Source organism: Medicago sativa, chromosome 7 (assembly GCF_051527215.1).
Source record: "Medicago sativa cultivar Bolivia chromosome 7, Bolivia_mono, whole genome shotgun sequence".
Lineage (NCBI taxonomy): Eukaryota > Viridiplantae > Streptophyta > Magnoliopsida > Fabales > Fabaceae > Medicago > Medicago sativa.
This window is the reverse complement of record NC_140755.1, coordinates 93,887,406-93,912,655: the sequence shown is the minus strand read 5'-3', so window position 1 is coordinate 93,912,655 and position 25,250 is coordinate 93,887,406. Positions and strand designations below refer to the sequence as shown.

At 32.5% G+C, this 25,250-nt stretch overlaps 2 protein-coding genes, 1 non-coding gene and 1 pseudogene across 6 annotated transcripts; 2 read left to right on the top strand and 2 right to left on the bottom strand.

Annotated features, from left to right (window-relative positions):
• Positions 1-1,721: 1,721 nt before the first annotated feature.
• TRNAP-AGG (transfer RNA proline (anticodon AGG)) lies at positions 1,722-1,793 on the bottom strand. The gene has a single exon. It is a non-coding gene; the product is annotated as a tRNA-Pro (tRNA).
• A 1,801-nt stretch (positions 1,794-3,594) lies between these two features.
• Positions 3,595-12,946, bottom strand: LOC146910486 (dihydrofolate synthetase-like; annotated as a pseudogene). Its single transcript, XR_015019874.1, has 10 exons — positions 11,956-12,946; positions 10,828-10,925; positions 10,532-10,682; positions 10,275-10,337; positions 8,140-8,301; positions 7,455-7,646; positions 6,133-6,232; positions 5,264-5,396; positions 4,583-4,714; positions 3,595-4,191 (listed from the first exon to the last, which is right to left on the bottom strand). The product of XR_015019874.1 is annotated as a dihydrofolate synthetase-like (transcript).
• A 3,806-nt stretch (positions 12,947-16,752) lies between these two features.
• LOC146910485 (DNA-binding protein S1FA-like) lies at positions 16,753-18,323 on the top strand. Its single transcript, XM_085727792.1, has 2 exons — positions 16,753-16,890; positions 17,974-18,323. The coding sequence occupies exons 1-2, from the start codon at positions 16,870-16,872 to the stop codon at positions 18,172-18,174; spliced, it is 222 nt and encodes a 73-aa protein (XP_085583918.1). The 5' UTR covers positions 16,753-16,869; the 3' UTR covers positions 18,175-18,323.
• A 1,970-nt stretch (positions 18,324-20,293) lies between these two features.
• LOC146910484 (uncharacterized) lies at positions 20,294-24,785 on the top strand. 3 transcript variants are annotated; one of them, XM_085727791.1, is made up of 8 exons: positions 20,350-21,265; positions 22,429-22,702; positions 23,067-23,215; positions 23,434-23,559; positions 23,770-23,830; positions 24,074-24,111; positions 24,220-24,295; positions 24,526-24,785. In XM_085727791.1, exons 4-8 carry the CDS (start codon positions 23,481-23,483, stop codon positions 24,668-24,670), a joined length of 399 nt encoding a protein of 132 aa, XP_085583917.1. In that variant the 5' UTR covers positions 20,350-21,265; positions 22,429-22,702; positions 23,067-23,215; positions 23,434-23,480; the 3' UTR covers positions 24,671-24,785. The 3 variants fall into 3 exon arrangements, 1 of the variants encoding a protein (XP_085583917.1); XR_015019873.1 differs by lacking the exons at positions 23,434-23,559; positions 24,074-24,111 and having other exon boundaries at positions 20,294-21,265; positions 22,499-22,702; XR_015019872.1 differs by lacking the exons at positions 23,434-23,559; positions 24,074-24,111 and having other exon boundaries at positions 20,339-21,265; positions 24,526-24,733.
• The last annotated feature ends 465 nt before the right edge of the window (positions 24,786-25,250 follow it).

Here is a 25,250-nt window from a genome sequence, read left to right as displayed (position 1 = left end):
ATTTGACTCACGTTGAGGTAGTATATTGAACCTTGTCATAGACTCATAGTGAAACAAATCATGAATGCATGTATTAGCATTTATTAGAAATAAGGGATCACAGTAATAATCAAGTACATGCAATGAGTCAATGAGCATTTAAAATTTTCATGTTTAAACTCAAGTTATTTATTTTTCAAATTTTGTATTTCATGCAATTATTTATAACATATAACCTAAGTACAACAAAAACAATGACTCTTGTACTAATACAACATTCTACATAATTATGTAGAATTGTAGGAGCAGCCCAGTTCATTGCTTGTTTTAAAACTCACACCAAATGTTTTTAGTTCTATATACATTGATCATCCAAGAATTAGCACGCCATAACTGATATGAAATTGATAAAAAATTGCGAATTAGAAGAAAACTTAAAAAGAAGATAAATGTTAGTAATCTATTTTAGACAAAAATCAAAACTTGTCACTTAAACCCATTTGCAAAGTGTGTTGCTTCATTGAATTAGATCACTAAATCTTGTCTCTTTATATAAGAAAACGAAAGGCCTAAACATTAGTTCACCATTAGCAAAAACGATTTTAAAAAAGCCCAAAAAATCATTTATAGCAAGAATGAATCAGGAAGCAATAGAGAATAATGGGAGAAAATGGAGGTCACCTCTTAGAAGAATAGTGTGTGTTGAGAAGAAAAACACACACACTTATGTTGAAAAAAAAAAAAAAACAAAGCGATTTTTGAATGGAACATAGGAAAGAGCAGCCGTATATATAGCAAAGCGTCACACATCAGCTGTTAGGTATTCTTTATGCATGGAAAACAGAATAAAAATAAATGTCCTAGTAAGTTGGATAGTTATATTAAACCAAGACAAATGAATTAAATGTGGCAGGAGGGAAGTTGAAATTCGAAAGTTTTCAAATATGGAGCCAAAAATTTGGAATTAGGGTTTTGCAATTAGGGTAAGATTGTTAGCTAGGATTAGATATAAAGGATGTCAATTTATACTAATTAATTCTGCATAGTAATTAAATCCTAAGTTATATGCTTATTATGTTCAACGGTTGAACTATTTATTTAGAAGGCAGTTCAATTGGTGGTGTTAAATTACTAAAAAAATACAGGTGGTAAAGTTTCTTATTCCAAATTTAGTTATAAGAAATTTTGACTTTAAAAATTATAAAATTTGATGACTAAATGTAATAAACAAGTTAAAGAAAGCAAAAGAGAAGACATGTTTGAGGTAAAACTAAACAGGTATCGTATTAATAAATTAAAATAAATAAAAAAGATCATTATATGTCTTATAAGTATAGCTCGATTGATAGCTGCATTGATATTATTATGCAGGAGTTGAAGTTTGAATCATAAATTTCTTACTTTTCGATATTTATAGTGTGTCACACAACTCTCAATTTAGCCAATAGGTTATATGACCAAAAAGTAAATGAATAAAAAATCATAATATATAAAATAAAAACTTAATGTTTTTGAAGAAAAAAATAAAAAATAAATTTTTTTGAAAGCAAAAACTTCATTGTTATAGTAAAAAATAAAAATGAAGTCGGGATGACAGAATAAAAAATAAAAAAAATAAAAAATGTTACATTGGTTCCCTCGAATATTTTCTGGAATTAGTTGTCTGCATGCATGGAACTGGAGTGGGTGGGAAGCGAAGCGCGTTAGTTTTTTTTGCGTGTGGTGTAAAAAGTATCAAATAAGGGGCATTCGGAGAATTGAACTCGGGACCTCTCGCACCCTAAGCGAGAATCATACCACTAGACCAAATGCCCTGTTTGATGAAGTTTTCGTCCAATAAGATAAGTATCAAACACTTTTCTATCGACACGCAGTTTTCTTTTAATTTACACCACTAAAACACGGGAGCCTCTAATATGGTCCTCAATTTTAAAGGACCACCAGTGAACCTCTTTAAATTGCCGATAATTGCCGGTCACTTCCTTTTTTTTGGTTTGTGGAATTGTTTTCTTGTGTAAATAACTCAGCTCCTTTCTTTTTTTTTTTTTTGAACAAGAACTCAGATCCTTTCTACTGCACCATCCTCAACAAAATAGATTAATCTGGCAACTACGTTATAAAACACACAACTTTTTGTGCTTCTTCATAACACTCTTTCCAAACTGGCAAACTCGCCTGGCTCCTTCACAAAGACTACTAAGCTATTGTTTTCATCTTAATTTTCAGATCAATCAGCTTTTATTCAATTATATTAAATATTCACAATCATTTTTTCCTTTCTTTTCATTACAACAATTTTATTCACCTCATTCTACATGGGAAATTTGTATTGAAAAATTGATTCTCATTTGTTAAGCCTCTCAAAGTAAATGAAACAAGAACATGTTACTGAAATGACCAAAAAGGGTTAACAACATGATACTGGACATTCTACAATGATGTTTCCAGATCCATTGACAAACACAAATCATAATTCAATCCAGAAAATTTGCAAAACAAATTTTGTAATTTAAACCCATCTCGAAATTCATATCATCTATTCACATTTCACAAATACAAATCCTCACGTCTTCGAACTCGCCCTGTCACTGTCGCTATGCATCTCAACCAAAAAAGAGAGGAGGAAGAAGAAGGTACTTCTTAACCGCCACATGCTTACAGGACCCCATATCCGACCCGTATATCACTGAACCGAATCCAAAACTTGATGGGTTGCAACAAGTAATATGCGGCTATACCCATGTGAAGGTGAAGGTGAAGAAGAGATAGAAGAAGAAAGGAAATGTTGTTGCGATATACAAAGAAAGGGGATGAAAATGATTACAGGTAGAGAAGAAAAAGGACATATAAAAGTAATCACTCATAAAATATATTTGTTGTGTGGAACTGTGAAACAATATTTTCTTTGAACCGGTTGTAGGAGGTCAAATTAGAGGGACCATTGATGGACCCTTAAAATTGAGGACCATATTAGGGGCTCCCCTAAAACACTCACTAGAATAAGTTTGTGAAAGAATAAAAATCTATTCTATAGCTGTACAAAAAAAGAAGCATTCTAGGTAAAAAGGATTTATGATAAATAAATAAATAAAAAAGATTTTTAATACTAAATATTTATTTTGTTTCGATAGATAAACTTTAGACGAGTTATTGTAAAAAAAAAGTACTATCTCTTTAGCTCACAAGAATTGTTTAGTTGAGAGCATAATTTGGATTTCAAAGTGGAGTGAATTAGAGAGATGATAATATTTAGAAAATGATAGATTGATCCTTAGAGTCTTTGTTATAATATAGTCATGAGCCGTTTCAATAGAGAATATTCTAGAAACTATAAATTGTTAACTCAACAATGACAAAATAGAAATGGAAATTAACAATATAAAATACAAACTATATTGAGTAGAATGGTTGTGAGTGTGATTCAGTATCTGATTTGGAAGGAGATGAATGATAGAAGAATTTAGAATGTTTATCAATCATTTATAATCTCCTTAATCATATCAAAATGATTATTTACATTAGAGCGTTGCAATCTAAAAAGCTAAGCATTTGTATTTGTAAAAAATGTTTCTTATTTTATTCTTAAATGGATGGAGCTTAGTGGAAGACAACAACTTTTCATGCAAAGGTTGTTAGGCCGAGACACTTGGAGTAAAAATTCCCTCCAACACACCTAACCTGGTTTCCGATGATACGTATACAAATATAATTTCCGATTCAATTGTACAAAACATTGGTTTGATAATCAAATACTAGATAAGCCTCATACTGTTCCTATTAAATATATAAAATGTCCATTCTAGACTTAATAAGTACATTGCTATTGAATGGTGATCATACACTATGTAAAAGCATACTATTAATCAGCAAGAGAAGCTAAGACTGAGGATACAATATGCAGTGATCCAGTGATGACAATAACACCCTTTTCATCTCTTCTTCTGTTTAGAATCTCATTTGCCATTCTCAAGCAATCCTTTAAAGAAGACTCAGTAGCCAATATGGTCTTACCATCGGTCAAATTGCTTTCTGAGCTTACTGGCTGTTCCTTGAATAATTCTCTGTATTCTGTCATTCCATCATGACAAATGTCAGTGCCAAGCTCTTCAGAAGCTTTAATCCAAGAATCTCTCAACAAAGAAGCTGGTGCTGTTCGAGTTACAGCTCTAGCAATAGCAGCTTCAGTCAAAATAACAGTCTTCACATATGCATCTGAACAAATGCCGCAACAGATTTAGAGTTTTAGGAGTGCATTTTACACTAGTTTTATATGTTCAGCTAAAACTTTGACTTCTATAAAATGAGTGAATTTCAAATAAAAAAAAAACAGAATTATAAATTGTAATTGGAGAGTAAATTGAATGAAATTACAATTTTAAACTTCACAGCTCGACATATCTATGCTAATTTATTTTGAATTAATAGTTTAAATCATTTTACCAATAAAGGCATTATAGGCAGGCTGAAATTAGAAGTCTAAATGAATTAAATCAAGTTGACATTTTATTCCCTCATTCAACAAAGTTTATGAAACTATAGTTAATATGATTACATGATATTTTATTTTTCATTCAATTACCACATCAGATTAGCATAGTTTTACCTGAGAGAATCTCTCTAGCAAAACCTGCATGGTCTTTGTCAGACGCCATTGCAACAACAAAAGCTAATCGAGCCTTGGGAAACGCCATCCTTATTGTATTCATCAGTGCTTTGGCAGATTCTTTGGTGTGGGCTACAGAATGAATAGACATAATCATAACTATGGTGCTTATAAACATAAACTGTCAAACAGGTTACACTTGAATTTGCACCATATTGTTCATGATTTTACAATCAAATTCCATTTAATCTGGCATGTTTCATAAGTCTTTTATATTTTGTTTAAACTACTGCTTTAGCATGTTTCATGTTTCATAACTTGGCATGTTTCATTAAATAATTTGACTCGTTTAAAAATGATTAAATTGCAAACCAGCAAAAATCATGTGTTTCAGGTCAAGAGTACTTATTTTTATATGGAAATTGAAAGGACTGACTGACGTGAAATTAATCACACCCAGAGCATGATCTTGGTGGCCCTTTTTTTAACAAGTGAGAACAATATGAAATATTAACCATGTGTCCAGTCTGCAACAGAGTTATCATATTTTCATGTATATCTTTCCTTTAAAAAAATTAGAGGATTTCTAGAAAATTTTCCAAAGCAAATGAACCCAATTATTTTAAACGAAATCAACTCATCAGGTTATCCCATGGTAATAAAAAGAGAAGAGCAGTCAACCTCCATCAAGCAGTATTGTTGCTCCAGAAAGTCCCAAGGCCTTTGGCTTCTTCAGATTTTAGGAGCTGACTCCTTCCAAGGAGGTATGTATGCTCTAACCCACACCTTATAGATTCATCAGAAATTCTCCATCCTAATCATCCAATAAACAATTTATATTGATGGTTATTACCAAAGCAAGAAAATTGAGACTTACAATGTAAATTGGTTGATTACATAACAATGCAAAATTTTGGAGGTATATAACCCAAGGTCCAAAGGCTGCAATTCCACTCAAAAGACTGGCTACCCTCTTCTTCCCTTTTTCAAATATATATATATACTTTGTGCCCTTATCTACCCTCTTTACTTATCTCTGTCTACTAATTATCTATTTGTTTCTAACTAATGATGTTGTGTAACAAAATACAAGACTTTGATTTCATTTGTCATGGTTAGGGTCAAAATGACAGAGACCAAGAGGAAAACTACAAAAATAAATGAGTAGGAGAGATAGAAAATACTTAAGCAATGTGTGCACAAAAATGCAAGAGGCGTTATACCACACATAATAGAATACACCTATGAAGCACAGACATGGGGACACTTTTAATGTAAAAAACATAGGACACGGCTATATATATATTAATAAAATTAAGCAATTTATGAGCACAATTTATAAAGAGACTAACATAAGAAGCAAAATTTACATTTATTTAAACTCATATAGCCGTGTCCTATGTTTTTACATTACCGGTGACCCCGTGTCGCGTCGCGTCCTGTGTTTGTGAGTGAGTACGTGATTTATAGCTTCTGAACTAGAACGGCAATATATTATATTCATAAGAAAAGAAAAGACAAAGGCCAAGCATAAGTTAGAAAATGTGTACCTAAATTACGAAGACAGAGTGCCACACAAGTAGCAGTTGCTGCATTCTGAAGTTGGTGAGCACCAGGCATTTGCAGCTTCAAATCATGCAACTTACAGGACTGCGTGAATAGCTATACTTAGTGAATTGCTCATAAACTTTCCCATGGTGAAAAATAAAATATAGATTGAAAATTAGTTAACTAGCACAGCAAAGTGGTAGTAGAGAGGGGGGCTGCACTTCTTTGAACATTCAGATTTCAGATGAGTGATATCATACAATATAAGACATGTGATACCGTGACACTTGAAGCTCAAAAAGTTCTCTATTACTCTGTTATAATTTTGAACTCCCTATTTTGTTGTAGATTATCACATTCAAGTGGACTATTACTCTAATAAAAGCTTTAATGGTAGAACATTATCAATATGTTATGATATTTGGTATTAAGAATGTTTTTACATTATTGGGAAAATTGAGCAACAAATAAAAGTTTTCCATGTTCTGTCTAAGAGTTAAGAATTTGTGAATACAAAATAAAATTTCATTGACCACATTCTTTTGTAGGAATAAAACTTTAATGTTGAAATAAAACTTTCCTGTGCAAACAGGAAAATATGTCGTCAAGTTTTTATATTATTTATAAAATATGCTTCGATCTCACTCTCAAAAGTTAACTCAAAGGATGAGGGTGCTCAAGCACATATCAGCATTTCACAGCCTTAGAACCTTAACAATATGGTAAACAAATGCAACTTCAATACCTACCCACATGCACAGCGTGGATCAGGGTCCATTGCCTGCAAAACCAGCTCTGATGTCATGTTAAATATGTTTGGATTTCACTACTAAAAGCAAGCTTAAAGGATAAGAGTGCCGAAACACATATAAGCACTGCATAGCCTGGAAGTCTTGGCAATACAAGACACAACAACTGCAACTTCAATATTATCTTCATTTATTGGTAAACACACAAATTTCGCCTTGATGTCTTTATTTAATTGTATTTCTGACAAAGGTTGATTATAATCCTGAGAATAATTCACTTGAATCAAATATGAAAATAAAATTTTGTTACAAATATGGTTTATTATTCTCAAAAAGAATTAATGGCACAAAACATGACTGTTAAATCTTTCCAACAAACTTCATTCCTAAGAATGAATTTCCCAGAAATGTGGTCTAGATGGAGACAAAAGATGTCTTGCACCCAACTACATCAAATTTAAGGAATGCTAACTACAAAATTGCACATCATATTGCCAAGATGCCAATCTTCAGTGGCCTACACTGCATTAGCTAAACTGAACAAACACTGAAAGCTATAGAGTACAAGCTCTTACCAGTTTCAAGTCTTTGACAGTTTGTATTTCTATATCACAAATTTGACAAGGCTTGCTATTGAGTATGCTGAAACTTTTGACTGCTAAGTTATTCCCAGAGTCAGATGTGGATACTACAGGGGAATCCATGTTCACTGCTTTTTCTCGAATAATGTGCTCAATATGAGGGAGAAACGGCCCACCTAACACCAACTGAAATGTATATTTTAGTCAGTAAAACATAGAGGTGAAAATGGGCCTCCTTCAAAGTAATTTACAAATACAACAAATAAAAAAGAACACTAAATTTTCATTTTGGTTTTCTACTTTTCTGCTTGTACAATAAATGAACTTCGAAATCTGTATTTACATATAAACAATACAAAAAAGGAAACATTTGACTTCATCCTTGAAAAATGTTTCGTTGCTGTCACAACATTAAAAAATGCCACAGGACTAAAGATTAGAAGAAAAAATATATTTTACATTGATCATTATTGGCTTTAGAACAAAAACTGCTAGTTTTGTGTAGATAAGAATTGGATGGAACTTGTTTACCAGAGAAAATGGATCTACATGCCAATTCACTCGGAAAGTTCTTGTAGTTATGAAAATTCATTCATGACCAACACAAATGGATATGCCATGTCAATTTCAGCATATCACAATAACATGAATATGAGATCTACAAAGAGATACACCTAACTGGGCAACCTTGTTTTATAATTCCAGCCTTTGCCATTGCAATAGATTCCAACGAACCCCCAAGAGCTGCCAAGTGTTCCTCACCTACAGTCGTTATGACTGCTGCAGCAAGTCCAAAGCTTGATATAATATTTGTTGCATCTCGTGCACCTCCTAACCCAGCCTGTCCATAATAAAATAAGGTTTTTAACATCGGTACACAAAGGAATAAGCACTAAGACGGCTAACGAGTTAGTCAGTAAATAAAATTGGTTTTGGCAGTAGTTAGTTAGGAGTTAAGAGTTTATGTAGCAGCATTGAAAAGATCAGGAACAGGTTGGAATAAATGTCAGTTAACTCAGTTACTTTTTTTTAAGGACCATATGTTGTAAGGGAATTCACTCCCTGATCCTGCATCTCTGCATAATAGCCAAATTCAGAGTCTCTATTCATCAACACTAGATGCTAACCCGCGAACTGCGCGGTTGCACGTGTGAATATATGCTTTTATTAACTTATTTAAGAATTATGAAATGATCATGATGATATATAAATAGAAAATGTAAGTTTGGTGGAGAATATAATAAATAGAAAATGTAAGTTTGGTAGAGAATATAAGTTTACGTTAATCTTAAATATGGTCACAATCAATAATAGTAGCAAGCTCTGTTAAGCTCAAAGAGGTGTTGGTTTTTGTGTGTCCAAATAACATAGCTCAAATATCATAATATCCAAACACAGCTAAATTTGATGGTAAAACATAGTGAATTTTATTGGTTGAAATACATATAATCCCTAGGATTTATGTTGAACCCATATATAAATCAGTTGGACCTGTTTATATTTCAACTCGTAGGATTGAGTGTGAAAAACAATATACGAAAACTACTCAAGTCCTATGTCTGTGTTAAAAAAAAAAAAAAAAAAAAAATCTTCCCTTTTTTGGTGAATTGTGTAAATTTCTAATAGCAGTGAATAGAAAATCCTAAGTGTAATCCATGTACCTTATAATGAGATGAGATGAAAGTCCTCCCAAAGAGTAGATATTAGCTATCTCTTACTCAACAACACTGCCAAACCGCCTCAAGGCCCTAAGAAACTTCAAGATAAATTGGTTTTTTTTTTTTAATGTGACGATAAATTCGCTTTGATGCCATAACCAATAACCATTTTTTAATGTAAAGATAAATTCTCTTTGATGCCATAACCAATAACCATATCGACCAAAAATCCTCCAAGGCCTCCCTTCGTCCAAATTTTGAAGATTGAAACAATCTTATAAGGTGAAGGTGATACCTTGCGGAAAGCTTAACCATGAGAGAGTTAGAGATCACTTGAATTATAATGTCATTTTCTTGATGTGGTTTCTTGTAGTGTGATGCATATTAGCTGGCACCATGTCATTGGTGATTTTAATTAACTGCAGAAGGCTCAGATTAGGAGAAGTAGTGTAGAATTTTATATTTTTGGTTTCTTGATTTTCATTGCTTTTTATCATAAACCTATCAACGTAAGAGGCTAGGAGCCAACTGTCCACCAAATGAATAAATTGAGTAACGGTATCATTATTGTGGGGTATGCAAAACTGATGAAACGTAACTTTGAGCATTGAAGGAGAATGAGTTGTTATTGAAAGATGAATAACGGTAAGGAAATAGGTATAGATTTATTTATTTTTGGTTAGGAAATAGGAAATAGGTATAGATGAAGCGGTACAAAGTGAAATGGCTTACATTTTCATGAAATTTGCTACTATTTGTCATTTTAAGATTTTTCAAAGTAGAGACATAGGATTTTTCTTGACATGGCAAAACCAAACTTATGTGGAAAGACAGTTGATGAAATGGCACCAAGACAATTTGAGGGTCTGGTTTAATTTAATTTAATAAATTATAATAATAATAATAATAGATAGATAGATTATTCGTTTCTTTTCATCCCCCCTCCTTTCCATTTTGCCTACACAGCTAGTTCAGATCTCTATTAGACCAATGCTAACAACCTCAACCAAGCCCCAATGCACTCGCTGGAGCAAGGAAAAGTGAAATTCAACTCAAGATTCTCTTGGTGAGAGCGATAACAGCAGTACTATCAGATGAATTATTTGATATGAAGTTTGTAACAAGTTGTTGGATGAAGTAAAATATATAAACTAACCTCAATAACCGCAATGTCAACTTTCTCATCTGCAAACAAGATGAATGCCATGGCAGTGAAAACCTGAAATTGAAACATCTCCGTAAGTGATTTAAGTTGCAACGACATTATAACAATAATCCTATTCACTTACATTGTCTACGCTTAACATATTCCTAATCAATGCGCATTCACACCCAAATTTTCAACAAAATCTCAGCACAGTAACTCCTTAAGTTAGCACAGCAATTTGATAATAATTTTCAACAGTTCAATACCTCAAAATGGCTTATGCAACCGTTTTCCTCTTTAATAGCTTGGTCAAGATCCTGCTTGATCCTATGAAAGAGATTGTTTAACAATTTCGCTGAAACAGGATCGCCAGATCTTCCTAGCAGAATGCGTTCCCTGATAGTCTGAATATGCGGACTGCTCGAGAAAAATAAAGCCTGTCGTCAATGATATATCAATCGTAAAAAAAACTATGGATTGTAGACGAAGTTACAAGCTGACGCTGTTGCACTTATATAAAAGTAAACATTAAAAAACAACTAAAATAATAAAGAACCTTTACCTAGTATAACAACCAACAGAATAACCTTCAGTCCTCAGAATATTAGATATAAAAGCAGCCGTTGATCCTTTTCCCTTTGTCCCAGCAATATGAACGGCCTGCAACCAGAAACTGAAACACTTATTATTTATCACTTACTTACTTCAACTGCATAACATTAAAGTACTACAAATTCATGACCCTTAAAGGAACCCCCAAGGCTAATGAGAAAGACGCTAATGGCATATTGAGTGAGGCTCAATCTTGTGGATTACTGCAAAGGTCTAAACCACAAACCGTTTAACTGGTAGCAGTAAAGGTTCTAAATAAAGGTCTGCAACAGAGATCAAGACCATGTTATCAGGGCTTTCGAGTTCTTCAAGACTACAATGTGACTATGTTTGAGACTGCATTTGATCTTTGATCCCCCGCAATATCAAGGATTCCAATGTGATAGGATTACACTTTTAGAAATCCAACAGAATCCAATAAATCCACTTTAGAAAACAACCCTTCAAAATTCGAAAGTTTTTTAATACTACAAAATCTTTATCATTTTTATTTAGATTATATAATTTCCTAACTAAAATTTTGTACTCCCAGTTTAAAAAAATCATAGTTGTCCTAACTGAATAAATCCGCTGGTTATTTAGATTACATAAAATTCTTATTGAATATACAAGACTCTTTTATCACATAAATTTTTTTAAAATGCTAATAAAATACATTGTGTTATTTTAACATCAAAATATAGATACCGTAACAGTTTACATCTATCTCTCACTTAGGACTTGTTTCAATAAACAGCTTCTTTACAACTATTAGCACAAGCGCTATTTCTATAGCAAAAGATAAAATAAAGTTAAATTATTTCCATATAAGCTATGAGCTGTGTTCGTAAGCTAACCTGGATAACTTATGAAAATAAGCTCAAAACAGCTTATGAATTATGTCGCACCAACACTTCTGATCTAAGACGTGTCTAGTATCCGACGTGTATCGTTGATTCATGTGATTACATTTAATTAATTCATTTTCTCAAATTATTAGCAGTGTCTGCGTGTCAGTGTTGTATCCGGCATGTGTGTTGTGTTTCATAGCTTATATGATAAATAGAGTGAGAATGAGAATGAGAATGAGAATTTGAACCTTGAACTTTGAGTGAGGATTACCAAACCGATCCAATAACCGTCTCATTCTACCAAGATCAAATCCATCATTCGAATCAGTGCCTGCTCCAGTAGGAACACCAGATTTCTCGTAATTCTTCAATGAATCAATGTAATCAACTAAATCTTTCATTTCTGAATCCTCTCGGTGCGAACACAGTGTTCGCACCGAACGCATTTGCTTCGAGATTCCTCTCTGTGAGAATGATGAGGTTAAAAATGCTTTAAAATGCAGAAGCATGATGCGCGACTACAGTGAGGTTGAAGATGAGGCAGCGATGAGGTGAAAGTATTGATTATGCAGCGGCTCGGTTCGTCAGAATTTTTCTGGCGAGAGATTGAGTGGCGGAGATTCGTCGGAGAAAGATTCGCCGTGAATGGGATAGGAGTTGGTAGTGGGACCAGGTGCCGGTGAATGGAGTAAATTCAAATCCAATTCAAAATGATAAACTGAAAATAAGACAATGGAAGAAGCAAATTAATAGTAAAGTAAACAAAGTCCTTTTGAATCCACTGCACAATGATTTTCCTACTCATTCAAAACATATCAAGGTTTCTCAAATAGGTTGTAGCAATCTTTTCACTATCGGGATTCAAAGGGAAAAAATCACTTGCAGCTTCCATTCCTAATATATTCTCAGAAATGATTGGATGTTAGACCTCTTCCACATAAGGCATTGATGGACTCATGATTATCATGAGATTCTCTTAATATTTCTTCTTGCATAAGTGCTTTTAGAAAGTTTTATCGAAACTGACTCTATTGAAATCGTAAACATGCAGTGAAACTATAGCCATTAGTTGTAGTATCTAGTCAAAACACGAGGTGAAACCAAAATGACCGCCGAAGCAAACACTTAATAAGGGCCTATTTGAATTTGCTTATTTGAGCTTATCTACGCATAGGCATTTGTGACAGAGTTTGGGAGAGCTTATGACATGTTCATAAGCCATTTCAAGCTTATTTTCATAAAATCTTATAGCTGAATAAAACAGCTTATATAAAAAAGGGCAACCTGGTGCACTAGAGCTCCCGCATATGCAGAGTTCGGGAAGGGGTCCCACCATTTGGGGTATTGTACGCAGCCTTACCCTGTTTTACACAAGAGGCTGTTTCCAGGACTTGAACCCGTGACCTTTCAGTCACATGACAACAACTTTACCAGTTGCGCCAAGGTTACCCCTCTCGGAAAATAATTTGACTTTATTTATTTTGTGTAACAGAAATAAGCCTTGTTTGATAAACAGCTTAATTGTCATCTTATTATTCTTATAGCATAAGTGCTTGTCATAATAAACACTCATTTATAAACTATTTCTATAACAAAAGTTAAAATAATGTTAATCTATTTTCGCACAAGCTATAAGTTTTTTTCGTAAACTATGGAGTTTATGAACATAAGCTAAAAACATAAGCTTTTTTCATAAGTTCTCTCAAACAGTCTCACAAACATTATGCTGGTATATAAGCTAAAATAAGCCAATCAAAACAGGCATATAGTTTATTCATAACTGCTTATATGATAAATGCTTATGCTATAAAAAGATGCAAATTCAAATCAAGTGTTTTATCCAAACACGACCCAAGTATTTTAGCATGTAACTTACAAGAATTTTTATTTTATTTTTCCACCAAATTGGTATTTCATCAAACACTTAGCATGCAATCAAATATGAGAAAATGAATATATTAACTCATAAATTCAGTGACAGGAAGTTAGTAAACAAAATCTCAAATGAAATGCAAATGATGAATGATTTGAGAAATAGTAACCATAATTTAAGAGAAGTAAATGAAAATATGAATAAGGAAACAATGAGATTGTTACAAAAATGGAAACTTTACAATATAATATCGTAAGTGAGAAGAAAGAAAACAAGTCTGAAAGTGAAACATGAAAATGAAAGTCTGTAAGAGTGAGAAGCTTACGGTGGCCGGCGAGAAAGAGTGGGTGAGCTGGTGAGAGACGATTGTTGAGGACCGAGTGAGATCAAATTAGTTAGTTTTTTTTTTGTTTTGTCAGGTAGCCTGGCTAGAATTCTCCCTTTTCGAGGAGAATATGTGGCATGTCCGAAGTTGGAACCTGGCCCCTGCATATAACAATGCATGTCCCTGTCAATGTCAACTGAACTATGTTCATCGGGACACCAAATTAGTTATTAGGGTTTCATATTGTCTCAAATTTTCTTTTGTATGTTAAGTGAAAAAAATGTTCTTTGTTCATTAAGTAATCGGTGCTTTCTTATTTATTCGCCGATCTTACGATTGTTCGATATGATTTTCTCTTTAATTTAAGTGGTGCTTTTATATCACATAAAATACGAGTTTTTCTCAATTTGAATTCTATGATTTGTATATATTTCTATTTCTTTCTTGTTTTGTATCGTAGATCTAAAATATTTAAACGATATAGTTTGTGATATGAAATGATCTCCAACTTTCACTTCTTTAATTAAATGTTTCTCATTTTGCTAGAATTTCTTGCGTTTAACCTTGATTATTTTTGGTTTAAAGGCTATCTTAACTTTAAAGGCTATCTTAACCTTGCGTTTAACCTCATTTTGCTAGAATTTCTTTCTCATAGTGCACATTGTATGGAGAAATGAACAAGTCTGCGTTGGTGAAACAATATTTTATAATATATTTTATAGAAAATGATATTAATGAAATTAATAGAGATATATTAATATTAAAAATCATGCATTCAACTTTTTAAAAGTCAAATTATTGTTTTTTCAATGCACAATTGCTACTTTTATGTTCTTTAACTTGTGCTTTTAGGAAACAAGTTAACAAGACTCGTATTTTATTTATAAGTTTTCTACTTAAATAGTGTGGGGAGAGTTAGGCAGCAATTATTTTTAGTGATTTAATTCACTTTTAATACATAAAGATAAGGGTTAAATAAGCTCTTTTTTTTTCCTCAAATTATAACAACCTTGAATTTTAGTCCCTAAAAACTAATGTGATATGTTTTCATCTCACCAAAATTTCATGTTTCATTTCTTCTTCTTGTTTATGTTTATGTTCATATCCATATTCATATTCATATCAATGTTATAAGTATTTTACGTTCATAATGTTTCTAAGTTATGTTTATTTATTATGTCCAACACTTATATGCTCGTATTATGTTCTAGAAATGTCAATGACATGTCAAAATTATGCCATTAGGAACAAAAATGAAAAGAAATTTTTTGGGAGGATGAAATGTCAATTTTTTTTAGAGATTAAAATCAAAATTCATTAAATTTTAAGGGACGGAAAACTTATTAACCTTGGACATAAAATATCAAATAAGTTATTGACAAGAGAGTATGTTTTAAACTTTCAAAGCTTTGATTGTGCATGTATATAGGTGAATGGATGGAGAAAATATTTATGTACGTATATTTAAAGGTGACTCTAATGATTTTAAACCCTTACAAAACTTCTATTTTGATTTTGAATTAACCTTAGCTAATAGGTAATGAAGTTCTAACTTCATTTCTGTAGCAACAAGAGAGGTGAAAAAATTGCAAGGTGTGATGCATAGTAATTAAAAAAAAAAAACTCACAACAAGTTTATTTCAGTCATAGATATGAAGATCTACACTGTTAACTTTGCAAAAGATTGATCCCTATATCACTTTTTCAAAATTGGCTATAATTAATTATGTACAAACTTTCAAGTTAGTACACAATAATATTCGATAAACATGAAAAAATGTCACGCTTTCAAACATACACAATAATATTCGATAACCACCAACTCGTGTGTTTGTCATTGTTTTTAATATAATAAAATTTACTTCGAATGAGATGAAACTCACTTAAATTTCCATTAACCGATAAATAGAACATGTTTTAAAAGAGCGTGTTAGAGATTGTATTTTTCACACTAATTAATTACCATTACTATGTACTAGATAATGTCTTGGCACAAAGGGTGCACCACCTTGATTTAAAACTAATAGAGTCATCAATTATCAACTAGATTTTAATGTTCCTCTTAGGTCAACAAATATGACACTTGTATTGTCTCTGCTACCCTTTGCTAATGCTATCTCAGACAATAGTGTTGCAGCTTCAGCAGCACGACTGCTTTGATTCCCATTCCCATGACAAACTCTCCTAATTTGGCCTTTTAAACATTTTCGTACAACTTGAGAAGCAATTTCACTAGACATTACACCCCACAATTCATCACTTGCTAGTATGAGAACCTTATGCATTATTCATACGTGATTAACAGAGACATTCTATTTATATTATATATACATAAGTCATAGTTTAAATTTCGAAAACCACACTTATTTATTTTAAGGATTTGTAGCCACTAAACTACATAAAAATGATTTAAACACCTCTATAAAATTAAAATGACCAAAAGACCCTTTGACTCAAGATGTGGATAGTCTTTTTTTATGATGGCCGGGGTTTGAACCCGAACCTTACATATATTATGCATTGTCCCTACCAGCTGAGCTGAGCTCACGGGGATAGATTGAGATAGTTTTTTTTTTTGGTAGATAGATGAAATGGCAAAGTCATTATAAACTCACACACAAGTGGAGGTACTCGGGTTCGAACCCTGGTCATGGTGTCCGGGCCTAACAATTTCGGCATTTTTGTCAGTTGAGCTAGGACTTGTGGACGATTGAGATAGTCTTTAATTAAGGTAAAAATAAAATTATCCCATACAAATATAAAATAATAGATAAATTATAAATAAATAAAATTAGCAAAAAAATAAAATAAATAATAAGTTATTGTTGGTGCATTTTGTCAAAAAAAAGTTATTGTTGGTGCATATTGATCTCGTTTCAAACCTTTCTCTCTCGGATTCAAGTCTCCGTTTATTTTTTCTCTTTGTCACAACAACCAATAGCTTGAAGCTTCTCCGCGTCAACCATGGCCGATAAAGTCCCCCCGGTATTCTTCTCTCCTCTTCTTAGATCCGATTTTCTTCAAATCAATTCCCACATTCTTCATTATTTATTTTTTCAGATCTTAAAAATTCATGGATCAACCCTTGCATGCCCCTTTCTCATATTCTATGCCCTTTGCTCGTTCATACTTTCAATCATCATCAAATTTGCTTAATTTTCAGTTATATACGCCTTACTTGTGGATCTATTCATAATTAAATTAGGATTTTTTTTTTATTCACATTTAGGTTAAGGTTAATTTCACATTTAGATTTAACAATTTAATGATACTTATCTATTTGTTTTGCTTTATTAGACACTTTTAAGGTTTTTTGTTACATTGCTGTCTCTGTAAAAATATAACTTTTATTTAATGCATTGCTGTTTAGTGTTGATCTAATCTATGATTTAGATTTTAGATCATGATGATGATGATGGTGATACTGCAGAATGGAATATTAATACTGAAAGTTTGTATTTTTTGATTCATAAAATTCATTTTTGAGCTAAGTTTACCAATGCCATCAATTTGTGTTGAATGGTTTTCCAGGTTTTATCATATGCATTTTCCATATTGATGTTATTTGTAACCCTTATTGTTATTCTCAAATAAGTCTGTGTAGGAAAAAATTGTACACAAGATTGTATTGTACACGCGTTAAGGATCAAAGATATGAATACACAGAAGATGCTCTAGAAATTAAATAGTGAAAGAATCCTGATTTATGATTCACAGTCCCTTTTGTATGTCTCCACAAAAACACTCTCAAATTAAGAAAACAAGTTTTGTGAATTGTCGATCATCCTGCAAATCAGAGATTCTACTTTGAATATAATGGGAAAAACCACTTCTCTCCTTTGTTTCAAAGAATCTCTGGTTGATTAAGAAGATTGCACTTGCACATTGTAGCCATTCTTTATTTGCTCTGCAATTCATATTACTATTTGCATACATGGATGATTGTGAGTGGTGGTTAATTACATTTACATGTCAATTTTCCTTTGGAAATATTTTTTTATTGCTTTTTGCTCTGTTATATGACCTTATTTAAGTGCTTTTTTTTGTTGCTCTTGGGGAAATGTTTAGAATGCTGGATCTCAAGGGTTCAACCCAGGCTTGATTGTTCTCCTGGTTATTGGTGGGTTGCTGTTGACATTTCTCATTGGAAATTATGCGCTTTACGTTTATGCACAGAAGGCTCTCCCTCCTAGAAAAAAGAAGCCAGTCTCAAAAAAGAAGATGAAAAAGGAGAGGCTGAAGCAAGGAGTCTCTGCACCTGGAGAGTAGAGGCACTGTACTCTAATGTTTTGTTGAATGTGGATTACCTTGTACTTTTTAAAATTCTGGTTCTGCGGTGTCTTAAGTTAACTTTCATGTTTCCATCCTATGTTTTATTGACAGAAAGTTTAGCTATATTAATTAGTACTTTAGCAACATATTTGGGACAGGTTATTTGGTGGTTTTGTTAATCATTTTTCTTAGACCTCTTTCTTACGATTTTCAACTTTAAATAAAATCCATTTTTTATATATATCCTGCTGCAAAATGAGCAAAGATATATTCTGCGGTTGTTAACCAAAAATATGAAGGAATTTGGTTCAACCAGACTTGCAGATTCTCAACAAAACAGATTTGGCTTATGCTTTCGGTTTGTGCTTGTTCAGAGGCTTATCAATCCTTCCACAATAACCTCTCAGGAGCCACTCCTCTAATGCACATAATCTGCCACACTAATGAACTCGCAGAAATTGCCACCATCAGCAACACGGAACCCAAATTTTATACTCTGCAACATTCATTATCCTAAATTGACCCTTACACCAAACTACTGTTATAATCAAATGAATATATTATGTTCATGGCAGAACCATATACTACTAGTACTACTTTCTACACCATCCTCCACCCTTTCATAAACCATTGGCTCTTGTATAAACCAAAACCAATTGGTGGCATATATATGCATGATTCTCAGACCCAGTCCCGTGAATTGCATATCTTCCTCTGGCTTAACATCTGCCAGAGACTTGTCAACTTGCTGAGATGAAAAATATATATTACGAACTTGCAAAAATGAAACGCATACATTTTGCTCCCACGATGTGAGAGTGCATAAGAGCTACAAAATTATATAGCTATTACCAATAACAGAAGTTATAGACCAACTGTAACAATTGTAAAGCAACAAAATTATATAACGTAACAAATAACATGTGCTAGGCAATTAGCTGCTACTCATTACCCACTTGATAATCTTTTATGGTGCCATTTAGTTTACACACTAAATAGAATGCCCCAACTTACACCACTTAAATAACACCTTATAACATATTTTTCATTATAAGATCTGATTCGTTAAAATAAATTTATAATATATCAATGGTTTATATTGAGGTGGTGTAAGTTGGACCAATGTATTTGATGGTCCAAACTATACTTTGCCATCTTTTATAGGGATGCTGTTTTAAAAAATCAAGAATAGTCTCATGTTGTCAAAATGTGAGACTCCTTAAACAAGATCGGAATTTTGTAAGAACTCAAAGGCAGAACAATCAAATCTTTCCTCCGTACAATAACTTCCTATTTTAAAAGAAAAATCCTGCATATGAAGTTGAGTCCTAGATTAGGTCTTGAATAATCGCTTGTAATTTACTATCACCCTGTGCATCATCTTCCCACATCTTTCGATAATACTATCTTTTTAGCACTCTCTAATACTCACTCTCTTAAAAATTATGTGGATAGCACATCTTAAAAATGGATCCAACATAAAGTGCTGAAACACATGGATTTCACCCAATAAAAGAGTGAATTTTAAAGAATGTTTGAAACAAAGTCATCCTAACATTTCTCAATGACTGATTATATATGTGGTATATTACTTACGGTTGAGTCTTTGAAAAAATATGTTACAATTAATAACGTTGATTTTCCAATTAAAAATAAAGTGCAAGTGTTAATTGACCACTACCTACCAATAAACAGTGACCAAATAAATGTAATATAGGAGAACAGTACTAGCAAAATAGGTAAGAATTTATATTAAATTAGATATATTTTTTTTTATAATATATTAAATTTGATATATTTTTTAAAGAAGTAAATTTGATATATTATTCATGTAATTGAAAAAGATAAGCATGATTTGTTACGATTTGAAAAATGTGAAGATGAGCATAATTTACATTCATAAGCGCAATAAAAAAAACATGAAGACATGCATTCCATCTAAACGTTAGTTTTACATATCTAATCCTAAGCTACAATGTAAACAAAACTTGCAAACCCTAATCCTAGCATTTGAGCGGGAAAAATGTGTTTGCTAACTCATTTAATGTCAAATTCAAAATTCAAATTTCAAATCCATTCACTACATTGTATAGAGCTGAACCATTAATTGCAGATTATGCCTTTTCATATACCCCCAGCAATGAATGTTTCATTTTTTCCAATGTTTCAGTTACCAATGGTATGCACTAAGTTCAAACCTATAAATTCCATACATCTTTCTGCCTTACCCGCATGTCCCATCCTTTCCATTCTTCCAATGCCCCTCTTTCAAAAAAAAATTCTTCCAAAGCCCCGTTTCATTAGTTTTGCTCCACTTTTCCTTAAACCATTTCAGCCGCTGCTACACGAAACACAAAACAGACGCTGCTACAACTGCGTTCAGGACCAACACAATAACCAACCCAAAACGCATAAAAGCTACTCCAACCTCACAGGGAAAAAAAACCAGCTGAACCAGCAATAAACTCAACAGGTTCTCAATCCCCAAACTAGAAGCTCAAAACTGCCAAAAATTCAAAAAGGTTGAACCCAAATATGCAGAAAGTTGTAGGAAAAACCCAGAATCTCACCCTATTGATGTTAATTTTGGTTTTCCCTTCATTTGTTTGTGATGTTCGATTGCAATGTTGTTTCCATGGTGGACATGACAGACGCTCGATGCCGATCAACGATTGTGCTCCATAACCTTGCTGACAAGATTTACGAGAATCGTAAAAATGTTGCTCACAAAGTTATGCTCTCTCTCCATTACAATGTGATTTTTATGTTTATTTTCATTGATTATTTCATTTTGTTTGTTTCGTTAATGTTGCAGTTGGCCGGAAGGGCAAGAGGCGTGTGGCTTCAACTAGATTCTCCTAATTTTCCTTCCTTCCAATTTTGTATATATTCTCTGTTAATTCCTCTGCCTTATCTCTCTCTCTCTCTCTATCTCTCTCCCCCCCCCCCCCCCTCTCTCTCTCTCTCTCTCTCTCTCTCTCTCTCTCTCTCTCTCTCTCTCTCTCTCTTAGGTTTCTGCTTACAATTGTGTTAGACATTGTTGGTACTATTATATTCATCAAGGGTGTTGCAGAACAAATTATAAAAGGTGAGACCATGGAGTACTCTTACCTAATCTCTATTGCACATATTATTCTCATATCAATGACAATTATTCTCACATCTCTTCATTAGGATATGCTAAAATAAATTTATGCAGACCACCCATTTCAATAATCAATAATGTTTGTTTGGGTTTGTTTGTATAATAGAAGGTTTTTTAAAATTTGATTTGTGTATAATGTGTCTTTTCACTCCATGTAGCTAATTTGTAATCATAGTGAGAGCAACATCCTGATAGCTTTTCTATTGTTTATCAATTTCTTAGTGTTTGTTCATGAATAGAAAGCGGCTCATAGAACAATGTAAGAGTTTGATACTTCTATATTATTTTTGCTGATCTCTCTTATTGAAATTCATTCATTAATGAAAAGTTGTAAAACTGATTTTGTTTCTAAATTTCAATTATATTATAAGTAAGAAATATAGTTTTTGCTTGAAAAAAAGTTGCATTAAGTTTTGTGTAAATTTTTTAATAGTATAATATTTAAGGGTAGTGTTAACTTGTGTCCTTAGGGCACATGTTAAGAAATCCCAAAAAAGAAATATTCCCTTAAATTTTGTGCATTCAACTCTTTAAAACATTAAAAATTAAATTTAATGCACGCATTCCAATACAGTATTTCTACATTTGGCTTCTAAACTTGTGTCTTAAGGGCACAAGTTAACATTTCCCAATATTTAAATATAAATCTATTTTGCTTTGAATTCATTTTATATAATAAAGTTACATTCCATCCAAACACCATTGCTACGATAGTGGCAATCAGGATCCATGCATTAGTGATAGTCCTTGGATGGAAAGTTTTAGATACATTGAATTGAAACTTATATTGAAAACACCACTACTTTCAACAACTTCCTTTCATTTTTGTTTACTGTTAATTGGGGTGGATTTGAAGAATTACGTGCATGGTGTCATTTGGATCAATATGTTACTTGGTGCCTTTTACTTTTGTTTATTTGACAGTGTACTACTTTACATAATCTTTTGACAGTTTGCTGAATAAAGTTTTTAGTTGAAAAATATCAAGAAAGATTCCACTCTTTTTTGTAGAATTTTTCTGCTATTTTTCATTTTGCTCATGCATTGGTGATCGTGTTTACTATAGACATTCTTGCTTGATATTCATTATGCTTGTGTTGTGTCAGATATGTTGTGGAATGAATAGATGTTGCTGACCTCTGTTGATTCATAAAGTTAAGTCCATTGTCTTGACAGAAAGCAAGAGCCATGTGCAATTTTCAGCTACAATGAAAGTTTTTATGATTGCTGAACTTCTCCATGACATGGGTTGATTGAGACACAATTATGCTTTTAGTTGAAACTTCAACCTGCCATGTTTGGTGAAGTTCCTCTTGACTTGACTCCATGTCTCAAAATATTCAGCTTTCTATGGATGTCCAAATGTTGAATCATATAAAGGTAACTTAGGCTACTCTTAGGTGTCATTTGTGGTTGATTTTTGTATTTTTTTTCATTTATTTAAAAACAAAAACTACCGAACATTGGCATATCATAATTAAGAAATATTTAAGATTTGATTTGTGTTTTATCATTTGTAATTATTAATAGTGCATCATTGTCATTTATCTTTCTGCCAAAAAATGATGTAATTTTATCTATATAATATAGCTAATCTAACTTATTTTGAAAAGGCTTTTGCTGTTTTGTAAACCTATAATAGCTTCAAGACACACACAAACAGACACAAAATAAAAAATACAGAACATCATTGAACATGCCTGTAACTTGGTTTTATTTTCCTGTTATTTGTGACATTGACTAGGAGGGCACTTATCCCTTTGAGAACTCCATTCAAGAATCAAATATGTCCAGCAAAATGAATGATGCACGAGTTACAGGAGTGAAGTTTGCTGCTGAAGTTATCAATTTCCTTTAACTAATAAATCGTTGCTGGTTAAAGTTGGTTTCAAGGTAAAGAAAGTTCAAATCTTAGTGATTTTATCTTTCAACTGCTTAAGCATTTGAATATTTTAACCATTAATAAGCTTTCTTTGTGTTGCATGCTTCAGCTAAGTAATCCTCTTTCTCTAATGATTGTTTCTTCGCTTTTCCAATAATATAGTGTTAAGAATTTTTTTCTCATTGAGTGATTTGATTTTCTGTTTCTTTTTTATCTCATTGCTTCTAAGTTGGATGAAAAATTAGTGGCCGAAGAAACAAGAATGTAATATAAGTTATGAAACTGGAGAACCCAATTGAAAAAGAATCGAAGGATAAAGTTCTGCCACCGAAATTTGTGCTGAAAGTCTCAAAAGGTTATTCATTCCTAAAAAATTCCCATGTGATAAGTGTTACTGGTCTTGAGTGTTATTGGTCTCCTTGCTTCTTTTTTTTTATATCATATTTGCGACATTTGATGATTTTTATTGTATACTTTTGAAGTTTTCTTTTGTTTTCCTTCTGAATTACATGAAAGAATATATGTTTTTGGCAGAAGCTTGATTGAATGACTGTCATTTGTGCAGCAAAAATCGTCACATGGGATGATTACCTATCTGGATTCATGGACGGGAAGGATATTCAAAGGTGATGATTGCTGCTTTTTGTTATAACCATGGTTTCCTTTTATTGTGATTCAACAATTTTTGGTTGAATGTCATACATGCAATATTGTTCTCCTATGTCCGTTCTCTGAAATTTGTAGATAACATAAAGTTGGAAGGAAGATGGGGTATTGAAAGATAGAATAGCTCAAAGTCACCTGTTGATATTTTTTCCATCGTATTTTAAATATCTGACATCAAAATTATTTGATTTGTTCTCTTATAGGGAAACTGGTACTTTTAAAGTATATCAAATTTCAAAATGTTCGTAGGTTTATTATTTTCCTTATTTCCTACTTTCATAAAAATGCCTTCCATTTTTATTATCCAATTGGTGGGAGTAGTGCTAATTCATGTTCATTACTTGACCAGCCTGGCTATTTATTGAGGATAACCCGACTAATTCTGAGATCTCGAAAGTTCATATGATTCTGCTGATTGAATCACTGTAAGTTATAAACTATCAATTCTATTACGTTTCCTTTCTCTGCTGCAACTTTGTGTTTCCCACTATTGTTTAGAAAGAACTATAAATTATTAAACCATGGTAACACTTGCATCTTAATGTTTGTCCCTATGGTGAATATTTTGTTATGTTTCCTCTTCAAGCTGAATATTCTGTATGGTTACCTATGGTGTAATGCAAATTTTTAATTTTTTTTTTTTGGTGATATGTAGTTGCTCATGGCACACAAGAATTTCCAGCTCATACTTTCAGTGGGTTTCAAATGCCCCAACTAATTTTGAACATGAAGAATGGCTACGACGATTGCATATTTTCTCATGTCATTTTAAATGCATTGTATACAAAGTTAAGAGATGACCTGAAGTAGCTCATGAAAAATTCAAGAATTTCTTTTAATTTTCTTTCATTGGTTGATACTAAGCATGGGTTGATGTGTTTTTGTTTTCAAATAATAACTATTTATTGGTACCTATTGATTCACCTTAACAAAAAAAATACATAGTTTGAGAGTCTTTTGTTTAGTACTGTAATTCTCTTTCTACCTGGATAGCACTTCGAATGTTGTTTACAAAGAAATTTTCCGCAACGTACCAACATGAACTCCTTTTTAATTGTATTCTTATTAATAACATTGTATTAGCACTTAAAGCACGTTATTTTTTATTTATTTGAATGTTCTATTTGCCGTCAATATGACCCGTGCGGCAGCACGGGTGGATGGTCTAGTTTAGATTCATAGTTTATACACAAAGTCAAAATAAAACTTCTATTTTTCTTTCATCATAAACCGGCCTCGTTCCCATGGGCCATATATTACCAATCCAAAATTCTTGAGTCTGAAAATAAAAGAAAATTGCTTTTCTAACATAAAATACTTCCTTTTGACACAAGTAAATGACCAAATTACCCCCAACGGCAGTTAACAATCGCTGGGAAA